Genomic DNA, 26,418 nt, shown 5'->3' on the forward strand with positions numbered 1-26,418 from the left:
CTTTGATAAGGGGCCAACCATTCACAATGGAGAAATAATAGCCCTGTCAACAAATACTGTTGGGAAAACTGGACATCTACAGCAGGAGAATGAAATTGAATCCTTAGTTCACATCTAAGAAAAAAATCAACTCATAATGGATATAGACCTCAAACTCTAAGTTTCTAGTAGAAACTTAAGGGGAAATTTTAGAAACTTAGAAGAAATTTGGGAGGATTTTTTGGTATTAACCTGGGCAAGGATTTGCTTTCGCTTTCACACCAGTCATATAAGCAACCAAAGCAAAAGGAGATGAGTCATGTTGTTCAAACTAAACCATTTTTATACAGGAGAGGAAACAGTCAGAAGAATGGAAAGACTACTGATAGAATGGGGAAAACGTGTTCATGTCACTTACCAGGCAAGGAATTAATTTCTAAGATCATTAGGGATTCCTAAACTTAGCAGCTAAACAAAATAATAACGGCAGAAAACGAATAACCTGATTTTAAAAATAAACAATGTACATGAAATTGACAGGTAGAGGTAAGAGCCAGTGGCTGGCTGGTTTGCTTTTCTGACCTTCAGGTTGAACCCCAATTTCTGTCTCTGAATTTGTCTCTACCTCTTTCTGAAACAGCAATCCTGCCTCCAGGAATATCAGAGTGAGAGTGTCTGAGAGATGTCTCCTACCATTTTATACTCTTCTCTAGGGCTGGGATTAAAGGCATGTACCATTGGGATTAAAGGCCTGCACTACCCTGTTTCTATGGCAAACTAGTGTAGCTACTGGGACTAAAGGTATGTGTTACCACTGCCTGATTTGTAAGGCTCTACAGTGGGTCTGTTTTACTCTCTGACCTTCAGGTAAGCTTTATTTATTAAAATATAAATGAAATACCACTATATTTCCCCTTTTGCCTAAAATAAAAATAAGGCTAGAACTAATTTAAGAAAACTCTTGTGTGAGGGTCACATGTCATCAAAAACATAGAAAAGGACAATATTATGCTTATTGCTAGGGGACACAGAGAATATATGGTGAATTTCTGTTTAAATTATATAAAGTAGCAGGTGTATTAAGTAAATTAAGTTCTAGAGGTGAGTACTAGCACATAGTGCCTGTGGTTAGTTACAATATTTATAAAATTTTGTTTAAAAATGAATCTCATATTGTGTTTACCATCATAAACAATAAACAAAACTAAGACAGCATATGGAGCATAAGGTAATAGATACATTTATTAGCTAGATTATGGGGATATTAGCAAGCATGCCTAATCTTATCAAAGTATATACATTGATTATATGCAGTTTTTATATAATAGTTAGACCTTAATAAAGTTAAGAATAAAAATTAAGTGTGATTTATTTGCATTGTATATATTAAAATATATGTTAGGAAATGTTCTATATGTTAGTTGGGATAATGTTTTCATGAGTGCACATTTTGTCAAAATTAATCCAGGAAAACAACTGAAACAGGAAGTATTTTATATGCAAATTGTCTCATTAAAGTTGATTTTAAACAATTAGGTCTCAGAACTACATGTTGGAGAAGAGAGCCATTTGTTTGTCCCCAGCTGTTTAGCCCCAAAATAGTCACACAGAAACTGTATTAATTAAATCACTGCTTGGCCCATTAGCTCTAGCTTCTTATTGGCTAACTCTTACATTAATTCAACCCTCTTCTTATTAATCTGTATATCACCACATGGCTGTGGCTTACAGGATAAGTTCCCAGTGACTGTCTTAGGCAGCAGCTCCATGGCTTCTCTCTGACTCCCTCTTTCTTTCTCCCAGCTTTCAGTTTAATTTTCCCTACCTAGCTAAGTTCTGCCCTGCAATAGGTCCAAAGCAGTTTCTTTATTTATTAATTGTAACCACAGCATAAAGAGGTAAATCCCACATCAACTACTCTTTTGGGATCTGTCAACGTAGCTCTGTTCATGAAATAGTCATGGCTCATAATCATTCTAAGTATGAAAGAGCCATGATTCACAGAGTTTATTTCTACACACACTAAAGAGATCACTAAAATATCATGTCCCATCACCCACTCTCTGGGACATATGAGGACTCCTATGCCCCCTTCTGTGTTGCTGATAGGGAAACTGCAGCACATGGGGATCAAAGCCTACATCTGGATAGGTGAAAGTAGGGAAGGAGAAAAGAAAATGAAAAATAGTGGAGCTGAGAAAGGTTAGAAAGACAGGAAATGTGACGATGTGAGAAAGGAAATGAGCCCTTCCCCTAGGAGTCTGGTTGAGACCCTCACCATCTAAGAATCAGGAATTCTAGCCCAACTATAACAGACTGTAAAAGTTGCCAATACAGACAATATTTTTTTCATATATAGACATTTTATGTTAAAATAGCTATGAACTAGGCTTAGGGCTTAATGTATATGAACTCACTCTTCTTCCAGATATTCTCTGTGATGTACACAAACAAGACTATTACAGTGATGATATACTACCATCCTGGATCCCTGTGCCCTAGAGATTGACCTTCTCCACTGTAGTCCTATCAGGTGCCCATCAAAAACCAACTTGTGCTCTCATTTAGGTCTTTTGACTATGCTTTGATGGCAATAACTTCAAAAGTCACCAAAATGGTATCCATGGCTACTATAAAGATAATAAATATACATGAAATTGATAGGTTTCTTCTTTGAGAATCTCACATCCATTCACTTGGGTTTATCTTATTCCTCTCCCAGAACTTCTTTTCTCTTAACCCTTCTGTGTATACCTTTTAATAAACTCCCAACTGTGTGTTATAGTGGCTCATCCTGAATTCTTTTTTGGTTGAAGCCAAGTATCTTGGGTTTGCATTGGTAGAAGTCTCTGAAAAAGAACTCCCCAAGCTGTGTCAGAGGACAGTGTGTAGATATACCTACATTCCTGCTTAATCTGAAAGAGCAGCAAAATACTGATCAATTTTTAGTATCACCCTGCTGTACCCACTTTACATTCAAGAATAAGAACAAATCAAAATCAAGAACTATTTGAACTCTTTCTCAAGGTCTGTCTGAGTCTCCAGTCCTCTGTCTCCAAGCCAGTGAGTGTAGACAGAAGTTTCTGTCCTACCCGGTCCCAAAGCTGTTCAGTTCCAAAGAAATACACAGAGGCTTATATTAATTATAAACTGTTTGGCCTAATAGCTCAGGCTTATTATTAACTAGCTCTTACAACTAAAATCAACCCATAGTTCCTATCTATGTGCAGCCACATGACTGGGTACCTTTTCTCAGTGAGTCATTCTCATCTTGCTTCCTCTGCATCTGGCTCTGCCTTTCCTCTTCCTAGAATTCTCTTAGGCAGGTAATCCCACCTATATTTTCTACCTGACTACTGGCCAATCAGCATTTTATTAAACCAATATGAGTGAAAAATCTTTACATCATACAAGAGCATTGTTCCACAGCAGAGTAAGTGCTGCTGGACATGTACACATTTAGGGACTTGCATCTTGCTTTCCTCATGGTACTCAATACACATTGTGCTTAATTTTAATGTCTATGATGCCTTCTCACTGGGCTTGGATGAGAAGCAAAGTACATAATGTAAGCAGAGATTGTGAATATAAAGGGCTATCTGCATATGCTATCATCATTAATAACAACCTTATGTCAGAGTTCACTAATGATGTGTTAAATATAATAATGCTAATTATTTCTAACTGTTACTCCCAGCTAATGTCAAAGCCCAGGATTCACTGAAACATATTTTCATATGGAATTGATCCAAGGGTGATGAGTCCTGAGTTGCTCAGCCTCTCCTATGAGCCCAATAATCATATCTTCAAATTAAGTATAATTTTCGAAGTCTGCAATGCAATTTGGGTTTCCCCATGATAACAAGTTCTTGCCATTCATAGAATCTGGGCCCAAAGCCACACAATCATCAGCTTGGCCCTGTTTCATGGAAAACATCCAATGCTTCCTAGAAGGAGAGCCTATGTTCTGGTGAACAGAGGGAAAACCTTCAGGTCATGAGTATCTGCCTTTCGGCTCTCTGGGAAGGTTTCATTTATCACACCTGGTTAAAATGTCTAGTTCCAGGAGGTAATGAATGCATAGGCACTTATAAGAGACAAGAAGGAATTATTCCCACACCTCATCAGAAGCTGAGAAAATGTACATTTTCATTAACTATATATGTTCATCTTGGTGTGGCTAATGGAGAGTACAGGAGAGGTTTTAATAATGGGTATGAAGCAAAATTAAAGACATGAAGCATGGTCTGAAACCTACCATTTGGAAAGTACATTCAAGTTGCAAATTTTCTAGTACTTCAGTAAAGTCATGTCAGTAAAGTACATAGCACTATAAAAGACTTATTTAAAGTTTGGACATGCTTGCACATGTGGACACACACATATATACACACTTCTTCAGAAAAAAAACAGCATTGCTTCTGAATTCTTAATTCTTAGACATATACTCCAAACATTGCTAATCTGCCAAAAGCAGCCATGCATGGTACATTTCATAGAAATTGATTCTCAATATTTCACAGACACCTTAGCACTGTGTCATTGGCCATCAGTACAATCAACAGCACAGAAGGTCAGAGTGTAGGTCTGTTTGATATTAAACACCAGGCTCTTATAATCCCCGGTAGGGGTCAAATGGTCTCTTCCCTTGTTAATAGGGCAAGGAAAACATTAAATGTGCACCCTTTATGTGGAAGGTTAAACTGAAAGTAGTTCTATCTGCTATAGCAGTAACGGGAGTTGTTAACACAGTACCACAGGTCCCTTTCCTGATGGAATTCCATTTTAAAATAAAATGGTGTCTGAAGAGCTGGCTCTGTGGTTAAGAGTTCTGGCTGCTCTTCCAGAAAATCCAGGTTTGACTCCCAGCATGCATATGGCAGCTCACAACTCTCTGTTACTCCCATTCTAGATGGGATTCTCTTCCCTCTTTTGGCCTCCTTGGGTACCACGTATATTTGGTTCACAGAAGACATGCTGGCAAAACACCCATACATAAACATTAGGGAAAACTCCACAGTCATCAGAAGCAGTAAAAAAAAAAAAAAAATATGTCAAATTTTAATTCTATCACTCATGCCCCACTTCAGGCTGCTCTCCTCCCCTCCAGGAATGTCCAATGCTGGCTTGTAACAAATACAATGAATGTAAATGTTTCTTTAAAAATTTAACTCTTAGTTATGCTAGCAATCATCTATGAGCTCAGTTGCCACTCACTGCACAGAGCAGGTCTACAACATGCCACTCTTCGCAGAGAATTCTGCCAGGCATGCCAGCGGGCAAGTATGACCTTCAGCCCACAGGCCAAATGCATTCCCAATAGTGAAGGGTGTGGCCCCACATGCTTGTAGACCGTAGTGTCACGTTGATATGTCAAAAGCTTAAACACTCATGAGAAAGCCCCTCTTTTGCCAAACCCTAATGTTCTCACGAAAGGTAAGCATATTTTATTTTTCTGAGTCTCACCCAAAAACTCCTCAACAATCTCTTCATTATTTAACATCTCAGATTCCCCATGATGAAAATACTGAGAAATTTAAACAGTGTTAAGCCTTGGCTTGAAGCCCTTTTCCCAATTCTGTGATTCTGTACATAGGAATCTCTCTGACACCAAGGTTCTCTTTAGGAGATGGCCACAGAAAAGTACACCCTTCAGTATATCTTCCAACTGAGTTCAGCTCATGCTTGCTGGCCTCCACTAAACATGTCACTCTCTCCTCTAGCATAGATGTGAAGATGCAGAAGTCACTTTTGGAACTTGCATCAGAAAGTAGGTGGTGTCACTAAATAACCACTCACCACTTGGTAACTGTAAATGATTCTCCAAGTGGGTGGTTGGAAGGTCTATGTGTGGTCTACTTGCCTCTTTCTTCTAAAACACATTTTATGTTCTCTTCTTTCAAACTTTGCTAGCAGACTTCCAGCAAAGTTTGTCCAATAGAAGGAATTGGTGGGAGATGGGAGAGCAACAAAAAGGGAAATGACAAGTTATCCCCACTGACTTTAAGATGGCTTCTCCAGCCCTGTGTGCTTCACCACTGTTTCTCCAGTTTCCAGCAGATAGGTCCTTCCTTCATCCCCATCTCCATGGATACAGCTTCTCCTTGATGATGCACCTGCTTGGTTTTTTTTAATATTAAACTCTTCCTTTTGTTCCTCTTGTCCAGGGGTAGACTGGTACATTTTTACTAACCAAGTCTCTGTTTTGTTGATGCAATGAATACACACTGGCCCAAATGGTTTCTGAGTATTTTGACAACTTCACAAGTTTGTCCTAACATGCCACTTTTACAGTCCTAAGCAAAGTACCGATTTCTTGGTCCTTATCTCAGAGTTACTTCTCATCCTTTCTTTAGTTTTAACTTCTTCATCAATGGTCATTCAAAGTAAATTCTGGCAGCTGCTTGGCATGGGATCTGTTTTCCTCGTTATCCCAATGAGAGGGAAGTCATTCCTAGTACTGTAAACCCAGTCAACTACCTGTGGCCAAAGAGGTCATGTGCTCTAGAGAAGCACTGACTACAGCCACTTTCTTAAATTAATGTGATTTGTGACTGTGCTTAGTTTTTCCTTATACCAGAGAAAAGTGTAGCTTTCATCCCTAATCAAAGAATCCTCTTTTCTGCAACAGGTGGAAACTATTACAGAAGTCCACAACTGGCAGAAGGGCAGAGAATAAGGAACTGGAGAGTACCCAGCCCTAACAGATACTTCTACAGCACAATCCATACACCTGTGTCTCAAGTAAAATAATGGAGGAGGGAAAAGAAGGAGTGTAAGACCCAGCAGACCAAGATGCCTAAGGCTAGATAGTGTCCCTGAGACATGACAGGTAGAATGCTCTCCAACAATATGGTTGTCTGACTAGACTGGTGTAATAATAATACCACTTGACATGTCAATTAGAGAGCAGAAATCCCACATGGTCCTACTGCTAGATGAAGGGATACAGGTGGTCAATGGCTGCTGAGAAAGGATGAATGAGTTTCTGGCAGAGACAAACTTGGTCATAGGTTGTCCAATGCCAAGTGGCCAGTTCTGGACACATGTACATATGAGCAATCCTATATGGACTCGGTAGGTCATATACACACATACACACACATGCATGCATGCACACACACACACACAATATGTATATATGCAATAATAGTAAAGAAGAGGCTATGAATTGGGGAGGGAGGGGAAGACATGGGAGGAGCCGGAGTGATGTAAACCCGGTGCCCATGTGTGAAGTTCTCAAAAACTCAAACAAAATAAACCATCCTATTCTTCATCCCACCAGTTCTATTTTGATAGCATCTCTTCTAGGAACCCATCCAAAAATAAGTGAAAAATTTTGTGCACAAAGATGTTCAGCCTGGCATTACTTAAAGGATGGCATTTCAAAAGGCAGTCTCAAAGTGAAGAAATGGGACAGCAGCTTAAGTGAATCTATTCGGTAGGATATTATGCAACTTGAAAATTACATTTATCAAAGTTGTTATACTATGGAAAAGGCATATACTTCTCGGCACTAAAATCAGAAAAGAACATTTTTACATGGCTAAGAATCATGTCAAAATAGAGCCTGTGAGATGGCCCAGGGGGTGAAGGCGCCTGTCACCGAGCAGGACAACTTGACTTCTATAACGAGAACCCAAGTAGAACAAGGCAAGAGTGAATTTCTGCAACTTGTCCTCCGACCCTCACACGTGTGTGGCAGGAATGTGTTCTCATCATCAGCACAAACTAAGTAAGAAAATATTAAAAATAAAAATTTTTGAAAGGTTTAACATAGGTATGTCAGAAGAGAAAAATAGAAAAGCTATATATACAAGAGTTGACAGTAGTTAAAGCATAAAAGGTGTTTTAGAAGCCAATTTATTCTCTGCTAATTTTCAAAAAGTGACTTTCCCCTACTGTACTCATTCCATTTAATTTTGTTTACTTAAGTTTTTTTTTTAAGGCTCACCAAAAAGATCTATAAGATCTTCGCTTAGGAGAAAAATATGCCCCGACACATAAAACCCCAGTGAATGAAGGTTTTGCTGTTACAATGTAAGAGTTAAGATTCCCACCCACCTGTCATCCGTTCTCCAAGCATGGTTCCCCTCACCTGGATCCCATCTGCTCATGAGCAGCTATCAAAACTGCCTTTCAGTGAAGTGGTTGCTAGCATAGGCTTACAGGAGTAAATACATTGCCTCTCCAAGCTTATGGTGCTCCTTCCTACCATGTAGGGGATGACTGTCCGCTGGGGATACTCCGACCTGTCCCTAAGCAGAAAAAAGGAGGGAAGGCTGCAGGGATGATCCTAAGAGATTGCAAACGGGTTGGTTGATTTGGGGTTGATCAAAAGACACAGTGTTGGGCAGGGATTTCCTGCAATGATTAACTGAGAGAGAAAGTCCCTTCCTCAGGATCTGTACCATCCTTTAAAAGCAGCCCAGATAAGAAAGAGATCCAAGGAGAAAGAGGGCTGTTTTTGTTCAGCTGCTTACCTTTCTCCTAAGGCCACTGTGTGTGTCTGTGTTCTGTTGCTGTGGCTGTCATCATCTCCTGACACTGGAAACCGGATTCATTTGGGTTCAGTGAGGACAGAGGGCGAGTGACTCTCCAAGATGAGGCTTTCAGTGTCAGAGTGGGACTGACAAAATTGAGGCTGCAAGGAGCTACTGGATTCTCAATCTTTCTCCAATGTGAAGACAGACATTGTTGGATGTCCCAGATTATATAGTGTAAGCCAATCTAAAATCTCTTTTTCATACATATTAATCCTGTTGTTTTATGTTCCTGTAGAGAACACTGACCCATACAGCATATTTTTGCTCATGTGTAAAATTTACACTTGAACATGCACACACTCACACACACACACATGCACACACACACACACATGCACACACACACACACACACACACATACTCCACTCAGAGATATTTGGGGGAGGAAAGGAACCACAAGAATTGTGACAAAGGAAATGGAGTGAACCTTGTTGGGCACTAATAAGGGAAAGCTACAATAGTATATAATGTGGTGGTTTAGTAAGAGCAGCCCCCATGGGCCCTTATCTTTAAATGCTTGGTCATTAAGGGGTAGAGCTACTTGACAGCAATTAGGAGGCGTGGCCTTGTTAGAGTAGGTGTAGTTTTGTTGGAGGAAGTGTATCACTGGGAGTGAATTTTGGGGTTTCAAATGCTCAAGCCAGGCCCATTCTCTCTCTCTCTCTCTCTCTCTCTCTCTCTCTCTCTCTCTCTCTCTTCCTGCTGCCTACCAATGTAGATGTAGAATTAATTCTCAGCTACTTCTCCAGTTCCGAGTCTGCCTGGGTGCCAACATGCTTCTCACCGTGATAATGGACTAAACCTCCAATTATAAGCAAGCCTCCACTTAAAAGATTTCCTTTATAAGAGTTGCCACAGTCCTAGCATCATTTCACAGCAGAAAATACTGTCTAAGACACACATACACACAAACACACACACGTGCACACACACACACACACACACACACACCCTTAGTTTGATCATTTACTGGAAAAATAGTAAAACTGTAAAGAAAAATGCTTATTTAAAACAGGTATTTAGATGCAATGTTTTGATTTATAAATAAACAATACTAGCAAAAAAAATTTTCCATCTGTAGAACTCAACCTTTAGTATTTCTAAATATTCTAGCAAAGACTATACCAGTTTCTTCAGTAAGTTTGAAACAGCAATAAAATCTTTGGGCTGTGGAGCTGCCTGGTTTTAAATACTGTCTTTTGCCTGCACAAGCAGAACAGTATTAGACAAAGCCATAGTCTTTCTGTCCATTTTGTTTTGTTTTGTTTTTTGTTTTTCATTCAGAACCTGGAATTACTACGTCATGTCACTTACAACCTTTGATAAGTCATTGATATAATATAATTCACATTATTTTAAGTTTCACTCAAAACCGCAAATGCCAGGTGATGCATCCCTGTATGGCAGTCATCTCTGCTCTTCATCAAGTACCGTCGTGTCTACATGAACATCTATCAGCATAGCATCTAGCTAAGCCAGTCCGCGGGATGCAAAGAATCCCACTGCTGTTCTTCCCTGGGTCACTGACTGACTAGAGTCCAACAGGCAAACAAACCACAAAAAGATCAAATCCTTCCCCAGACAAATGAAACAAAATACCAACTCATCTCTTGACAAATTGGAAATAACCACTCGCAAAGACTAATTTATAGCAAAAACCTTTCCATTCTCACCACTACCCAGTGAGCCACTGGACTCTAGAGTTTTTCAGGACTCAATTCCTTCCAACAACACTTAATGAACATGATACCCCACAGTTCCTTCCTTCTTCCCCCCACATCCACTATCCCAGTGAATCCCTTCACTACCAAATCCCCTCAGGACACACACACACACACACACACACACACACACACACACACACACTTCACTTTCTCTAGTCCCCAACCAACTCAGATTAAGGTTCTATACCCAACATAGCACCCCAGTGCCAAGGACTAGGAATGATTCCTCTGGGTCTTGAGTTCTTTCACTGTCACCTGGTTCTGAGATCCACAGCACCCCTGAAAATTTGGGCCATTCCTCACAGACCTGTGATGTAGACAGCTTCTTCAGAGACCTGACCTCTAGTCTTGGCTCATTATGACCAATATCCCTGGAGCCCAGATCCCAGGTCCTCAGACTGTGGGCCAGGGTCCAGAGATTTCACAGTACTGGCTTGCTTATGCCTTTCACCCTTGACTCCTCTCTCAACATAGAAAAACCTATGCCCTGTACCAACCCCATCAGAGAAGTTACTTCTTTCTCAACTTCCCAAATGTGCTCCCTCCGAAAAATGAGCCTCCTTCCTCTCACCCCCAGGAGTATGCTTATTAATATTGATGTTTATATAATAATTAATGGATTCTGCCTTGGCTCTGTGGAGCCAGGTTTTATAGCATCCATCGTGTTACTCCAGTCCAGGCTGGGTCCTGGATGCAGGTGTTTCTGACCTGTTAGCATTTTGTTGATAGTGGGTATAGGACAGAGTGTGTTATAGTTATCACTCAGTAGTTATCGTAAACATCCTGAAAATTTCAGGCTCACAAATTGTCAAAATATCACACTTTCAAAACAGCCGTATTAAAACATCATGAGATAAATAGAAACATGATTCTATTTCAATTTTTTCTGGAACTTTCTATCTTTTTGGAATAAACCAGCTCAAGTCAGGGAATGTTTTTGTTTTGTGTTGTTTTGTTCTTAAATTGAACAGATAATCCAGCCAGACTTCTGTCTGTCTCCGTGGGCAATCCTACCTCAAACCACTGCCCATGAGACTGCATCTTGAGGATGACGCAGGGGTCCGGCTTGGACAGAGCATCTCTGTCAGAAATCCCTTTGCACGCCACACGCAGTTCGACTTTGGTCAGGCAGGGGCTGTTAAAGATTCCCAGAGTGTTGGCAGCTGACTCATAAATGTTGCTCATCTTCTTCATTCTGTGTTAGGGAAATAAAGAGAATAAAAAATGACATGCCAGTCACTGCAGTGTTTTTCAAAGGGGAAGTCCTCCCCTTCCCGCCACAGACCGCCATTCGGGAAACCTGTTCAGCACCCACTTTCGAACATTGACAGTCTTCATTATCACTTTCCAACTGACTAGCCGCTTCAGCCAAGCAGGTACCAAACAGCCCTTCCTGCCACCACCAAAATAAAGCTTCCCAAACAGATGCTGGCACACTTGGCTAACATCAGCTTTTTCTGGTATGATTTGCAGATTCACACAGTGAAAACTTAATCCATGAAATAAAATTAATAAATTAGTGAAACAGACTGAAAAGCGCAATTCAGATTTATAGTAAGTAAAAGATTTATGTGGATTTTTTTTACTGGTCTTTCAGATCATCAATTTTATCGCGTTGTATGTATTATTTTTTTTTATAATGTGTGTCTGTGAGCGCAGGTTCAGGTTCACCATGCAGCATGTGCAGAAGTCGGAGGACAACACTGCGGAGGTGGTTCTCTCCTTCCACATGTAGAGAGATTCCAGGAATAGAATTCAGGTCGGCAGGTTTGACAACAAGCTCCTTATCCACTGAACCAACTCACTGGCTCCACAAGTTTTTATAATTTTCTAAACTCTAACTCTCCTCCTAAGTAGTGGAGAAGATAAGCCTGTTGTCTTATCTCTGGAAGGAATCCAAGTTTCTGACCTCTTAACTCTAGTTTGCTTTTCTAAAATGCTTCTGGCAAGACAGTACCCAAGGAAACCTCAGCATGGGCTTTTCTATCTCAAGTGTAGAAGTCCACTCTTCCCTTCGCTCCTAGGCTCCCAGTTACCATATCAGAACTACAAATTAAAAAGGGAAAATGAAGAGACAAAAATAAAATAAAGTAACCCACAAATCTATGATTCTGAACTCCTGGAAACACCAGACATGGGTCTGCATGACAGGTCCCAACCCAGTTCAACTTGGTGTCTTTCCCAGCAAAACTATGCATTGCTCCAGCAGGAGCTACCCATGCATTGCTCCGGCAGGGGCTACCCATGCATTGCTCAGACAGGGGCTACCCATGCATTGCTCCAGCAGGGGCTACCCATGCATTGCTCCAGCAGGGGCTACCCATGCATTGCTCAGATAGGGGCTACCCATGCATTGCTCAGACAGGGGCTACCCATGCATTGCTCAGACAGGGGCTACCCACTCACTCCTCCTCTGAGCACAGTGAGCCTGTGAAGATGCTCTTGGGATTAGACTCCTCCCAGCATGCTCTATGCTTCTAGCTTCAGTGGGGAAACCAGCAATGGTTTCCTAATCTTCATGTGGAGTTGGTGTCTTACACTGAAATCACTCCTGTAAAGTGGGGGCAGTTCTTCCCTGTCTCCTTCCCTTCCACCCAAGTATTTAGCTTCTCCCTATTATCACCATATTAGTTCAAATAAGCACAACGTGCCACCTTGCGCAGGCTGATGGCCATACCTCAGCCCTGAACATATGTGTGTGCACACACAGACACCACTTGTACAGAGAGATGAGCACACAAGTATACACGAGTAAAGTTGAAATGAGATGCAGGCATATATGCATGTCCACCTCTTTACTATCGGTGGCTGAACTGAGTAGCCAAACTAGAGATTACAGAGTCAACAAAGCCTGAAATATTTACTATGTAGTCAGCAAATATGTGCCAACCCCATTTTAAAATGTGAGGTGAAGGTGCATTTGTGATCGAGGAGAATTGCCAAACTATTTTTTTCAAAATTGTCGGGAAATTAGTTCAAGAATGAGAGCAACACTGTCTTCTACCCAGTGAATATTAATAGAGTTTGGGGTATTTGATTTTTACATATTAGAAAATTTAAGCTTAGAGAGGATTGGCTGCTTGCCCAGGTCGCATAATTATTCTAATGGCAGAGCTGGAGCTTCATGGCCACTTTCTCTCTCCCAGACCACAGCAAGCAAAATCTTCAGTCTAGAAACATCCAGATCTACCAAGGTGCAATGGACAAGACCAACATTCCCTGACTTGTGCCGGTCTCCATAGCCATACTGCCTTTCCATTTCAAAATAATTGTTATTCAAATATAGGGAACAGTCAGGTTGCAAATCCATAGCTTAATAAATTACAGTTCCTGTATTTGTGTGAATTGTGAGCAATGTAAGAGACAAAGCACTCCTGAAGTGAAGTCCAGGACAAGGCAGAAGGAGAGAGAGAGAGAATCGGCTGGAATGAGGGTGGTTTGTGGAGAGGCAGGCTGGGGAGGGTGCAGTAGACTTTGCTAGCTCTTAGTAGGTCAGTGTCATCCTGAATGCCTGATTTTCCCAATGCACTCGTCGGTTCCTTTGAATCCATAATGTTCTTTCTGCCATCCTGGAGGCCACTCCTCTCCCTGGGCACCACGCTCACTGTCCTTCATAGGCTCACACCTGACCTTTGCCAGCTGTGCAACTTCCGTCAGGAATAATCCAGCTTTCCCTAGAGAGTGGAGCGACTTTTCTAATGCCAGTCTTTTATTTAAGATTTACTTACATTTGTTTTATGGGCATGAGTCTTTTGCCTGCATATATGTAACTCTGTGTGTGCCTGGTGCTCACGGAGATCCAAAGAAGCTCTAGATCTCCTGGAACTAGAGTTAGGAACAGATGTAAGCTGCCATGTAGGTGCTGGGAACCAAACTCGGGCCCTCTAAAAGAGCAACAAATGCTTTTTTTTTTTCATTAACCCATTTTTGTTTATTGAGAAAAGGAGAAAAAAAAAACAAGTTTCCACCTCTTCCCAGCCTCCCATTTCCCTCCCCCTCCTCCCCCCCACGCCCCCTCCTCCCACCCTTCTCCCCCTCCCCCCACTCCTTTCCACCTCCCTCTCCAGTCCAAAAAGCAGTCAGGGTTTTCTGCCCTGTGGTAAGACCCAACAAATGCTTTTAAACTGAGCAGTCATGCTTTTAACTCCTCTAATGCCAGTCTTTCTGTTTGTTTGTTTGTAATATAATTTATTTAAATTTCACTTTACATTTCATCCCCAGTTCTCCCACCCACACCTCCACCTGTACCCTCTACCTACTTCTGAAGTCCAAACCCCATCCACTCCTCCAAATGGGTAAGGGCTCCCATGGGAAGTCAACAAAGTCTGACACATTAAGTTGGGGCAGGACCAAGTCCCTCCCCGTTGTATTAAAGCTGAGCATGACATCCCAGCATAGCGAATGGGCTCCAATAAGTTATCTCAAGCACCAGGGATAGATCCTGGTCCTACTTCCAGGTGCCTCACAGGTGGTCCAAGCTTCATCACTGTCCCCCACATATGGAGGGCCTAATTCAGTCCCATGGAGGCCCCACAGTTGTTGGTCTAGAGTTCATGATTTTCTACGAGCTTGGTGCAGCTAGCTCTATAGATTTCTCCACCTTGATCTTGATCTCCCTTGCTCATATATTTCCTCCTCCTTTTCTTCTGTTGGATTCCCGGAGCTCAGCCTGGTACTTGGCTGTGGATCTCTGCATTTGGTTCCATCAATTACTGGAAGAAGGCTATGATAATAGTTGGGATATTCACCAATCTGATTATAGTTCAGGCTCCCTCTCCACTATTGCTAGGAGTCTTAGCTGGGGTCATCCTTGTCTATTCTTGGAAATTTCCCTAGCACCAGGTGTCTCTCTAACATCATAGTGGTTCTCTCTATCAAGATCTCTCCCTCATTGCTCTTTTCCTCCATCCCTCTCTCCCTTGACCATCCCATTCCTTCAACTTTTCATCTCTCATCCCCTCCCTTTTACTGCACCGCCTTACCCCAAGTTTACCTGGGGGATCTCATCTAATTCCCCTTCCCTAGGCAATCCATATGTCCCTTTTAGGTTCTCTTGTTACACTAGCTTCTCTGGGTCTCTAAATTGTAGTCTGATTATCCTTTGCTTTATATCTAATATCCACTTATGAGTGAGTACATACTATGTTTGTCTTTCTGAGTCTGGGTTACCTCACTCAGGATGGTTTTTTCTAATTCCATCCATTTGCCTGCAGATTTCATGATATCATTTTTTACAATTAAGTAATACTCCATTGTGTAAATGTATCACATCTTCTTTATCCATTCTTCAGTTGAAGGGCATCTAAGTTGTTTCCAGGTTCTGCCTATTACAAATAAAGCTGCTATGAACATAGTTGAGCAAGTGTCCTTGTGATTGATTGAGCATTCTTTGGGAATATTCCTAGGAGTAGTATCACGGGGTCTTGAGGTAGATTGATTCCCAATTTTCTGAGAAACCACCATACTGATTTCCAAATGGCTGTACAACTTTGCATTCCCATCACCAGTGGAGGAGTGATCCCTGGCTTCACATCCTCTCTAACATAAGCTGTCCTCAGTACTATTGATCTTAGTCATCCTGACGGGCGTAAGATGCTATCTCAGAGTCATTCTTATTTGCACTTCCCTGTTGATTAAGTATGTTGAACAATTCCTTAAATGTCTTTCAGCTATTTGAGATTCTTCTACTGAGAATTCTCTGTTCTCTGTACCCCATTTTAAATTGGATTATTTTGTATTTTGATGTCTAATTTCTTGTGTTTATTATAGATTTTGTAGATCAGTCCTCTGTCAGATGTGTGGTTGGTGAAGGTCTTTTCCCATTCTGCAAGTTGTCATTTTGTATAGCTAAAACAATCCTGTATAATAAAGGAAGTTCTGGAGGTATCACCAGCCCTGAATTCAAACTCTACTATAGAGCTATAGTAATAAAAATGGCTTGCTATTGGGATAAAAACAGACAAGTGGACCAATGGAAACAAATTGAAGACCCTGACATTAATCCACACACCTATGAACACATGATTTTTGACAGAAAGCATCATTAACAAATAGTGCTAGCCTAACTGGATGCCAACATGTAGAAGACTGCAAATTGATCCATATCTATCACCATGCACAAAACTCAAGTCCAAATGGATCAAGGATCATCAGTTACATTGAACCTGATAGAAGAGAAAGTGGGAAGTAGCCTTGAATATATTGGCACAAAAGACCACTTTCTAAATATAACACCAGTAGCACAGACACTGAGAGCAACAATCGATAAAGGGAACCCCCTGAAACTGAAAAACTTCTGTAAGGAAAAGGATACAGTAAATAAAATAAAATTACAGTTTAATGCCAGTCTTAATGGTGATGTATACTGCAAGAGTCTCCATGAAAGAGAAAAGTAGTTCTAGGTTCAACTTCTTAAATCCTAGCTCTTCCACTCACTACAAAACATCGAATAGGACCCCCCCTCAATCTGTCAGATAGTAGCACGTGTATGAAATAATGCATGTCAAGTGGTTTATGCAACGCTAGACACATCGTAAATGCTCTCAAACTGGTGGCTGTTATTCTCATTGTCTAGCCTCTTGCAAGATAAAATCATTCTACTGCCAGCTCAAAAATCTCTTAAGATTTCTCCCTATTATTTTAAAAGCAAAGTTCAACTCACTCCTGTAAAGTCCTTCTGCATTTGAAGGCCGTGTAATCTGGGCATTCCCTCCCTCTAAACGCTCACTGCCACTTCTCAAATCAGCAGTGCACCAGAGAAGTCACACTCATGAGCTATTATTTTTTTCACAGGTTTTCAAAGCAAGGAGAAAACAGCAATGTCTGCTCTGCTAATTTTGTGGAGCTGCGTCTTCAGCTTTCCAGGACAGGTCATTTACCCTTCCATCAGTGCTCTTTCTGTAGCGGCAGCTGACTCCCTGGGAATCTCGTATACCATAGAAGACATCTCTTGGTCCTTATGACAGGTGACCACAGGCCCTGGGTGCTGCATGGCGGATCTGATGGGAGCTGCATGAGTTCAATAGTGCGAATGCTCCATGGTCTCATCTTCCCTCAGTTTCCTATCTGCATATCACTACAATGCTTTTTTTCCCACGTGGACCTTGTCCACTGGGCTTCAAGTGGTAATAAATAGTTTCAACTACTGAGCCTCCATAAATGCAAAGGAAACCTCTGATTATAATGCAGTCATGCGGATAAAAATCCATTTGGGCGGTCAGAGGTGACACACATCTCTGCTCCTGGTATGAGGTTTCCATTAGCCTTCTCACCTACTCTAAAATGGCACCAATGTAGTCAGATGTGCCCAAAGTTGTCCAAAACAACTGAAAATTATCAGGGTTTCTTCAAGATAATTAATGATGGTTGTGTAGCAATTTTCTCAAAAATTGATACATTCCATCTGCTAGGGGCATTTATTTGGACAGTAAAGAAACAACTAAAAATAACCTCCACAGGAAGTACCTGGAACAGATGAGATTCACAAGGCTCCTCCCTCCCAATAAAAAATAGATAGGAAATATTGTTGCAAGTCGTTCTCAGACAAGACAAGCTGTAAAGATTCTCAGGAAGCCAAACTGCCTAGAAGAAGCAAGTACAAACAGAGCTGCCTGCAAGAGGCTCAGACCAACTGAGCCACCTGGAAACGATACTCTCCAACACATTGAGCTCCTTGCAGGCTATGCACTGGTGCCCAGGATTTGTGAACTGTCACCATGTTAGAGTGGGCCTTTGTAATGCAACTGTCTTTGAGTTGTTTCTCCACCTATAAGTAATCCCTCATTCATATTCCTGCAAGTAACTCCAATAAGACTCATTCATTGATACACCAACTTGGCCTTTGGTCTTTATTGGGATCCCCTCCTGGGTGAGATTTTGGTGCTTTTCCCCAGGAAAAGTTGTCACACAACATGGTATATCTTAAGGGTATGCCTTATCCTGAAATATTATATAACAAGAGTAAATCATCCTATTAATTAAATTTATTAATTATTTCATTTAAACATGCAGTTCAATATGCACTCAAATTTTCTATTTGGCCACGAATGACCTTGAAGTCTTTATCCTCCGCTTCTACCAAAGTGCTAAGCTTACTAGCATGAATCAAACCCAGGGCTTCATGAATGCTAGGGAAACACTTGATGAATCAAACTAAAACCCCAGGCTTAACAATAGTGAATTTAAGCAGTTTATAAATGAATAAACAATCTATTTGTACATGGCTAGAGATTTTTTTATTAATATCTAAACCAGACTTTCGTGGATCACAATTTTAAGCAATAGGAATGATCTGGATGATGTGGAACTAAATGATGGATGTTAGAATAAACACTCTGAAGATCAGTCTGACACCAGGACGATGGCTGTACTGCAGGGGAAAAAGATCATTGTGCTGGTCACTGTCTATTATTTCCCTTCCTACTGATTCTTCTTCCTTCAGCTCAGGGTCCCAAAAGGCTAACCTTCACTGATTGCTAACACCGATTGCTGGTGAGGGTTTTCTTGTGTTTGACCAAAGAGAAACAGAATTAAGAAAAAGAGGAGAGAATGTACAGACTATTTCTTCCCAGCTCCTGCCTTAGTCCAAACTCAGGAGCACATTTCCTATCAGACCTCACCTCCCCTTGCTCTTCTAGGCTTATGGGTTAGCAATGGCTCCTAATCAGTCTTAATTGGGCATCAATAAAATGCAATAGAAAACGGGAAAGCATGTACAGTTGGTAAAATGTGCAGAGAAGAGAGAGACCAAACATTCTCCAGGATAAGGAAAGTTGTGACCCAGTAGCAGCAACACTTATTACTAGAAGGGCTGGGTACACTAACTGGATCAAGAAGAGTATCCAGAGTCTATTTGACTTACAGACGTGGGTCTCTGAAAGCCGGTCGTTTGATTCATTTGACTTTCGATGCCTCATTTTAAACATTCTTTGTTTGTTTGTTTGTAAAAAAAAAAAAGTTCTTAAATCAACAGAGATGCCTCAAGTTCCTCCTTAGAAGAGAACTACATAAAAGCAGTAGACCTGGAAGAAAAATCAGGTGTGATAGTGACAAAGAAATATTGAGGTATCTTCGAGGTAACTACAGAATCTTTCTTGGGAAACTGGGTACCAGATACTTGAATGTCACCAAAAAACACCAAGCTTTGAAATTCTTGTGTTGCAAATATACAAAGCTTGAAATTCATAGACCACAGAGGGTAAGTTTTAATATTTATTTTATTATTATTTATTTATGTATATACATGCACTCTGTGTATGTGTATGTGCCTGCAGAGGCCACAGACATGTCAGATTCCCTGGTCAGGAACTGCAGGCAACTGTGAGCTACTTGATGTAAGTTCTGGGACTCTAACTCCTATCCTCTACAAAAGTAGTATGAATTCTTAACTGCTAAGCCATTTCCCCCACTCTAGAGTTTTAGAGAAAAGTTTATTATAGTCATAGGTGGGAGCTTGTAAGAGAGGGAGGGGGAGAAGGAGAGAGAGCATAGATATGCTAGTCCAGAGACTTTTTAAAGGACTTATGGAAAAATGTGGTTTGAGGTATAGAGAGAAGGATGATCTGGTCAATCAGTTGGCCCAACAAAGTTAGATACCTCTTCTCAGGATCAGATATGATCACATGCAGCCTTATGGCAGAGGTGCCCATTTAGGAGATAACAAAGACACAAGAACTGGAACCCTCTTCCAGAATTCATGATCTACAGCAAGGATATTATTGTTGGAGATATTGTCCCTGTCCTACCTGACTAATTTTTGTCTCCATCATTACAGTAGAAGTTAAAATGTCCACTTCCTAATATTTTCATACTACATCCCCTTCTCTCCTTGAGTGCAGGTAGGACCTGTGACTTATTTTTCACCTTTGAAATATGTCAAGGTAAGAGAACATTTGTTTAATGATTTTTCTACATTAGTGACACCATCTTGATAAGTAAGAGCCTTGGTCCTTAGCTGGCTTTGATGTAGTAGCCATGTCAGGAAGTCAAAGAACAAAAAGTAGCCCTCAACTGACAGACAACAAGAAACTGAGTCCCATAGGCTCAAAGATATGAATTTAGCCAGCAACCATGTGAGCATAAAAGCATATAGATTCCAAACCGAATTTCAGATGGGACAGTAGCCCTGGCTGATACCTAGGTTACAGTCTCACAAGACTCTGAAACAGTGACTGTAACTTTATCATGACCAGAGGCCTAGGCCCCAGACAGTCAGGGCAATCACTGCTAAAACATGGGTTTGTGCCTTTAAGCCTGATCATGCAGTCTGAATCAGGCTATGCCACTCTGCAAACCCCACCTTCTTCCTGGGGCATTGGGTACAAGGCAGAAATGTGGGGGTATTAAAGACAAAGGTCCCAAATTTCCATAGTTCTACTTAGCCTCCAGTTTCTCTCTCTGCCCAGGCTCAGATGAAAGCCTTGATTGGATATAAGGAATCACATGAATACCTAAGTACCCGAGGCTGCTTGGAAGGATCAGCAACCCTGACCTTGGCTCTGGTGATGGGACTGTTTGGCCTCGACCCAGCTGAAGCTCAGGGCTGAAAGGTGATCACCAAGTGTAGCTCTGTCAACGAGTGATCAGCTTCCCCCATGGCCCTGGATAAGTGGAATAAACAAGTAATTTCACACTCTGTTAGAGCCCGGGATTAATAGGGCCAGATTATCAATACATTTTCCATGGCCTATTTAAATCCTCTTTGTTGCCTTTCATACAACACCCTGGTTTTACAGAGACTGATGTCTGCTGAGAATTATTTTGATGAAAGCTGACATTTGGCCAATTTTAGAAGTAAATTATAATTGTCCTTTCACTCAGATAATTTAAGGTATAAAAAAACCTACCACTTCAGCATACCCACAGTCTCTTACAGGACAGACTGATCCCGGAACTTAATTAGTTTCTGAATGAGTCGCAAACAACACCAAGACAATAGAGAGCTCAAGAGGGAAGGAAATCAGCTGGAGTTCACCAGGGACCCAATTGAGCAGAGCTTGTCCCAAGACCATTAAAAATAAGTGCATAATCACTGTTCTGCTTGCCATGGCATTATTTAGCCTTTTAAATATCTCAGCAAATCCAAGGAAGGCAGAGGTGCTGAATGTCACCACCATGCAACCTTTCAATCTCAGTTTAAGAAATTCATGACGCATCTTCCAGGTATGTCAGGTGGCAGTGGAGGCCAGGAACACCTAGGTCACCCAGAGACCAGCCAAGTCAGTAATAGATCTATTCTCAGTTGTAAGAAGCAAGCACTCTGTAGGACACTGGAGGAGGAAGTGGTGTGAACAAGACGAAGCAATCTGTCTGACTGGAGGCTCCATTCTGAACAATGCTCCTTAGACCTAACCTGATCATGAGTGGGTAAATGTGCTTGCCTCTACGCCTGTTGGTTTGAGCTTGATCCCCAGCCCTACATGATGGAAAGAGAGAATAACATTCCAAATCCCAGAGTTCCCATACCCATGCTAATGCATTTGTAAACACACACACACAACTTATATCACATATTATATGTATATATATATATATATATTATGTAATATATTTTATATACATATAATATATTAATCATAGGGTTTGGCAAAGGCTCAGTCAGTAAAGTGCTTGCTGTTCAAGCATGACAACCTCAGCTGATCATCCAGAACTCATGTAGAAAAGCCAGGCTCAGTGACTTGTAATTCTAGTACCAGTATTAAGGAATTAGACACAAAAGTATCCTGAGAATTTGCTGGCCAGCCAGTCCAATCATATCAGCAAGCTCCAGGTTCATTGAGAGACCTTGTCTCAAAAAAGTAAGGGGGAGAGTAACTGAGGAAGGCACTTTTTGACACCTGAACTATAAACACACACACACACACACACACACACACACATGCACACATATCCCTGTCCTTGTTTCTCTCTGTGTGTCTCTGTCTCCTTTCTCTTTTCTTCCCATCCTCCTCTCTCCACTCTTTCTCCTCCCTCTCCATCTCTCCAAACCAGACGTCTATTCAACAAAGCAAACTACCCTGGAGGTTGCTTCTCTTCAGATACCACACTCATACAAAGGTACACATGGGCACAGGTGTGAGCACAGATCTCACATTAGAGGATGAGTGTTTGAATCCCTGCTCCATAGTTCACTGGCCCTGTGACGTTGAGCAATTCACTTGAAGCTGGGCCTCTGATTTGCCATCTTTCAGATGAAGGCAATAGTCCTTTGTAGTCTTTAGGATTTAATGAATGAATTCACATAGAGTTCTCAGCAGAGTACCTGGGCCATAGGGAATGTTTTAATATTTAATAGGATTACTGTTGATTTTAATCACACCACTAAGCCCATGTAACATTTATCAAACCCTGACATATTTGCCAAGCATTCAGCAATTAAGTCATCAGATCATCAGGATAATGCTGCGGTGGTTTTCTGTGTAAGAGGCCCATTTCCCAGGGAAGACAACGCAGCTTAGAGAAGGATAAACCCTTCACACAGCTACCTGGCCACAAAGCAATAAGATAAAACAGATGCAAACCTAGCAACTGTTCAGAACCGGAGTCAGGGTCTTCAACCACTCTGTTTATGGCCTCTCCTAGGCTTAGATGTTTAGGATGCTTCAAAGAAGTGGAGACTTAAACCATACACCTTTCAAATTCTCTTGATTTTCTTGGTGCCCTTGGATGTCATAGGTCATTTTCTTCCATCTCTTCCCTAAACTTCCTGCACAGTCACGAAAGCTCACAATCAACTGTAGCTCTAGGTCAGGAAATCCAACCCCCTCTTCTGGCTTCTTCAGACACAAGGTTCACCGACATACATGCAAGCAAAAATGCTCACACACATAAAGTAAAAATAAATACATCTTTGAAAATATTTGAAAATCAGAGACTAGAAAAGCAGTGACTCAAGGTATTATAAAAACAATGTGTTTGAGGTAAGGCTTCACCACAGCCCCTGAAATCTCTATATCCAAAAAGTCTGGAAATGTTTGGGTAGAAAGTTCCATTCCAAGCCCCCTTCCCTGGGGTCTCAGTCCAGACTCCGCCTCTGAGAAAGTCCGCCAAACAATGACCCCTCCTCAAAGATGCTCAAGGCCACTCCCACAGGGTATTTAAACTGCCCCCCCCAGGGAACAAACACATGGTTTGCCAGTCTTCCTTCCCCATCTCCTTTCTGAGGGCCTGGAAGGCCACGCAGGAGCACTGGCATCCATTAAACCTGGGCTTTTCTAATTTGGCTATATTTGGTCTGATTTGGATTATTGTATCAGCAGAGAGATTTATCAGGGTGCAAAAACTTTTCATTTGGAGGTCCTACCAAGGGGGTTTGTTTTTCCCACCGGTCCAGGGCCATGTGTTGGAAAGCACCCTCCCTTGCACTGTTTTCTGTCAATCTAAGATAGGCTTCATCTGGGTAAATTCTGAGTTCCAAATCATTGCCTGAGGGGCCCAGGGCCTCATTCGGTTTTCAGGCCAAACTGTAGAAGTCAAGGCCATACCAGGCACCAGACATGACCCGGCAAGGACCTGCCTTATTCTGGGGAGACAAGGGTCTGCCTTGTCCCTGTAGGGTTCCTTCATCAGGAGACATCCTTTCAAGGAATTCCCACACCCCTCTGGTTTTTTGACCCAAAGTCTATCACAGTGGATGCATTGCACTAGGTTTTGAGTCCCGAGTCCTGGCATAAACTTAAAAAAAGGAACACTTATGATTCAAGGCCTGATCTCTAAATCCCCTTGGACTTCTTTTTACCAAAGTATCTTTTTAAATTGAGGCTATCTGACACCTTACATCCCTTAATGCCTAAAAAAAATTTGCCAACATCAAACAAACAAGCCGCCATATGCCCATGGTTTCTGGATGCTATTCTCCCACTCCCACTCCCCCTCCCCAACTCTCCTCTCTGCTTCTCTAGCTGTTTGCTGTTAGTCTCATGCTGGGATTCTCTCTACAATGGATCCATTTCCCCCATCCTTCCACTTTAAAACTGCATAGGTGTTCCATCCTTACGTTTCTGTTCTCCCTTACGACATCTGCTAATCTGGTCCTTAATGGGACCACTTGTGTGCTTGCCTGGCTTCTGCAGCCTAAACCAGGATTTTAAGTTGGCCAACTGATACAGGTTCCTATGAAAGTTTTGTTTATCTGTCTGTTAAAATAATGTGGCCACAGCATGCTTGTTTTATGTCTGTGTTTCCAAAGTATGCTTGGTTTATGTCTCTGTGTGTATGTGTACTTGTTTTAAAATCTGTAAAACTTGTAGCTCTAGATTACAACTCTGGAAAAATACAAACACATGGACAGCTGTCATTTTGACCTCAGCACTATTTTTGGTAAGAGTACCCACATGTGCTGGACCTATCAAGGAGATGTCCTGCCTCCAATATTATTTGACTTACTAAAATATTCCTTCTACTCTTCTTGCCTCTACTAGCATCGGTAAGCTGTAACTGACTGGGTAAATTGTATGTCTTAATTTAACTTATGTCTAATTTATATATACCTGACAAATAATGGTACCCTAACTCCCAAATGCTGTTAGAGATCTGAGAATATGGCATTTAACAAAAGCGCTTCTTCTGACAGAGAGCCATGCCAGCTCCTGCAGCATCCTATAGCTCCTCAGAGAAGATACATGGTTGCAAAAGACCTTCTGCCTAGAGACTTGCCTTTGAGTATGGCAAAGCCACCCACACAGCAAAAAGCTGCCTTCCACCTCATTAGCTTCCTAGATACTACTCTGGGGGATCAATCGTCTCATCCTGCCAAGACAGGTAGACTAAATCCTACCCCACACACAGGAAAATCTTTGGGACTACTGGGCTCAGCAGCTAAAGGCAAGTACTGCTTCTAAGACTGATGTTTACCAAAGACAATGGAGAGACTTGAGATTGCCTGTCTCATTTCTGCTCATGTATTCCTCTTAGATTTGTCTAATGGCATTTGATAACTTAGGACAGTAGTAAAAAAGAATGTAGACAGGTGTACCTCTTTCACAGGCCTCATAGTCCAAAATTAAAAGATTTCAGATGTATCTTCAGAAGTCTAATTATCTTCTAAGTTGTTCATGCCTTTTAACCTTAAGTCATAGCCTTTTGCTATGATACCAAAATGTAAATCTATTCCAGTTGTCTCATAGATACCTGAAGGTTCTTAAAAAGAAGTTCTGCTGCTTTATCAAGGAATCTGGTCTGGTAAAAACTAATAGTCTCCAGAGCCTATTTTAACCCCACCCATTTTCACACATATTTTACAGGTCACTCCTGCTGTCTAGGCCCAAACCAACTTACAGAGGGCCTTCTAGAAAATGCCAACACCTGTACTAGCTCCTGAAACTTCAGCATTGGTACCTCTTCTGGCTCAAATGGACACCTACCCAACAACTGAAATCTAGTTTCAAAGGGCATATCTGCTCTTGCGTCTCACTTATTCACCTGTGCCTCTCCTGTACAACCAGGGCACTTCTCTGACCTTTCTGGCAGTTAATAACCCTTCCCATGGCTATTCCATTCATAGGGCAAGCAATAAAAATCGATTTCTTCTCCTAGCCACCTGCCTTCTCATCTCCCTCAAAAAACAGATGTCTGAGGTCTCCAGATGGCAGTTAACCAGATGCCTCTCCAGTTACACCTTTTGCTGAGCATGAGCCCACCAACTCCCAATTCTCTCCTCCCCCATATTGCCCCATACCTGCAGGAAATAGCTAGACTTGAGTGGGCACCCCCATACCCAAAGAGTCTGGGATATTTGGTTGGAAATATCACCCCAGCCCCTGACATCTATATATCCAAAGAGTCTGGAATGTTTGGGTTAAGTTTCACCTCAGCCCCTGGCATCCCTATACCCAAAGAGTCTGGAATGTTTGGGTGGAAAGTTCCACCACAAGCCTCCTCCCCTAGGAGTTATCTCAGTTCAGACTCCACCTCTGAGAAAGCCCACCAAACAATGATTAAGAAAATAGCTTTTGAAACAAATCAACATCACTTCCTGATAAGATTCCTGAGGAAACTAGTTACAAAAAATAAACTATTATAGTAAAAACTATAGATGCCAGACTCATAGTCAATATTATACTCAATGGGGAAAAATCTTAAAAATTCCCTGTAAAATCTGCAGGCAGAGGATGTTTGTTCTCATTTATTTTTTATAGTGCTTGATAAAATGCTATAGCCAGATGATAGGACA

At 41.5% G+C, this 26,418-nt stretch overlaps 1 protein-coding gene across 3 annotated transcripts in view; it reads right to left on the reverse strand.

Moving 5' to 3' along the window:
* Cpne4 (copine 4) overlaps window positions 1–26,418 on the reverse strand; it is a 464,454-nt gene that overhangs the window by 324,224 nt on the left and 113,812 nt on the right. For all 3 annotated transcript variants that reach the window (XM_041677389.1, XM_041677391.1, XM_041677390.1), the window contains exon 2: window positions 11,265–11,445. In XM_041677389.1, coding sequence (XP_041533323.1) covers window positions 11,265–11,445 — 181 coding nt within the window. The remainder of the gene's footprint in view (window positions 1–11,264; window positions 11,446–26,418) is intronic.

The sequence above is a fragment of the Microtus oregoni genome, unplaced genomic scaffold (assembly GCF_018167655.1).
Source record: "Microtus oregoni isolate MIOR12 unplaced genomic scaffold, Mior012 000028F_ref0000031, whole genome shotgun sequence".
Classification (NCBI taxonomy): Eukaryota; Metazoa; Chordata; class Mammalia; order Rodentia; family Cricetidae; genus Microtus; species Microtus oregoni.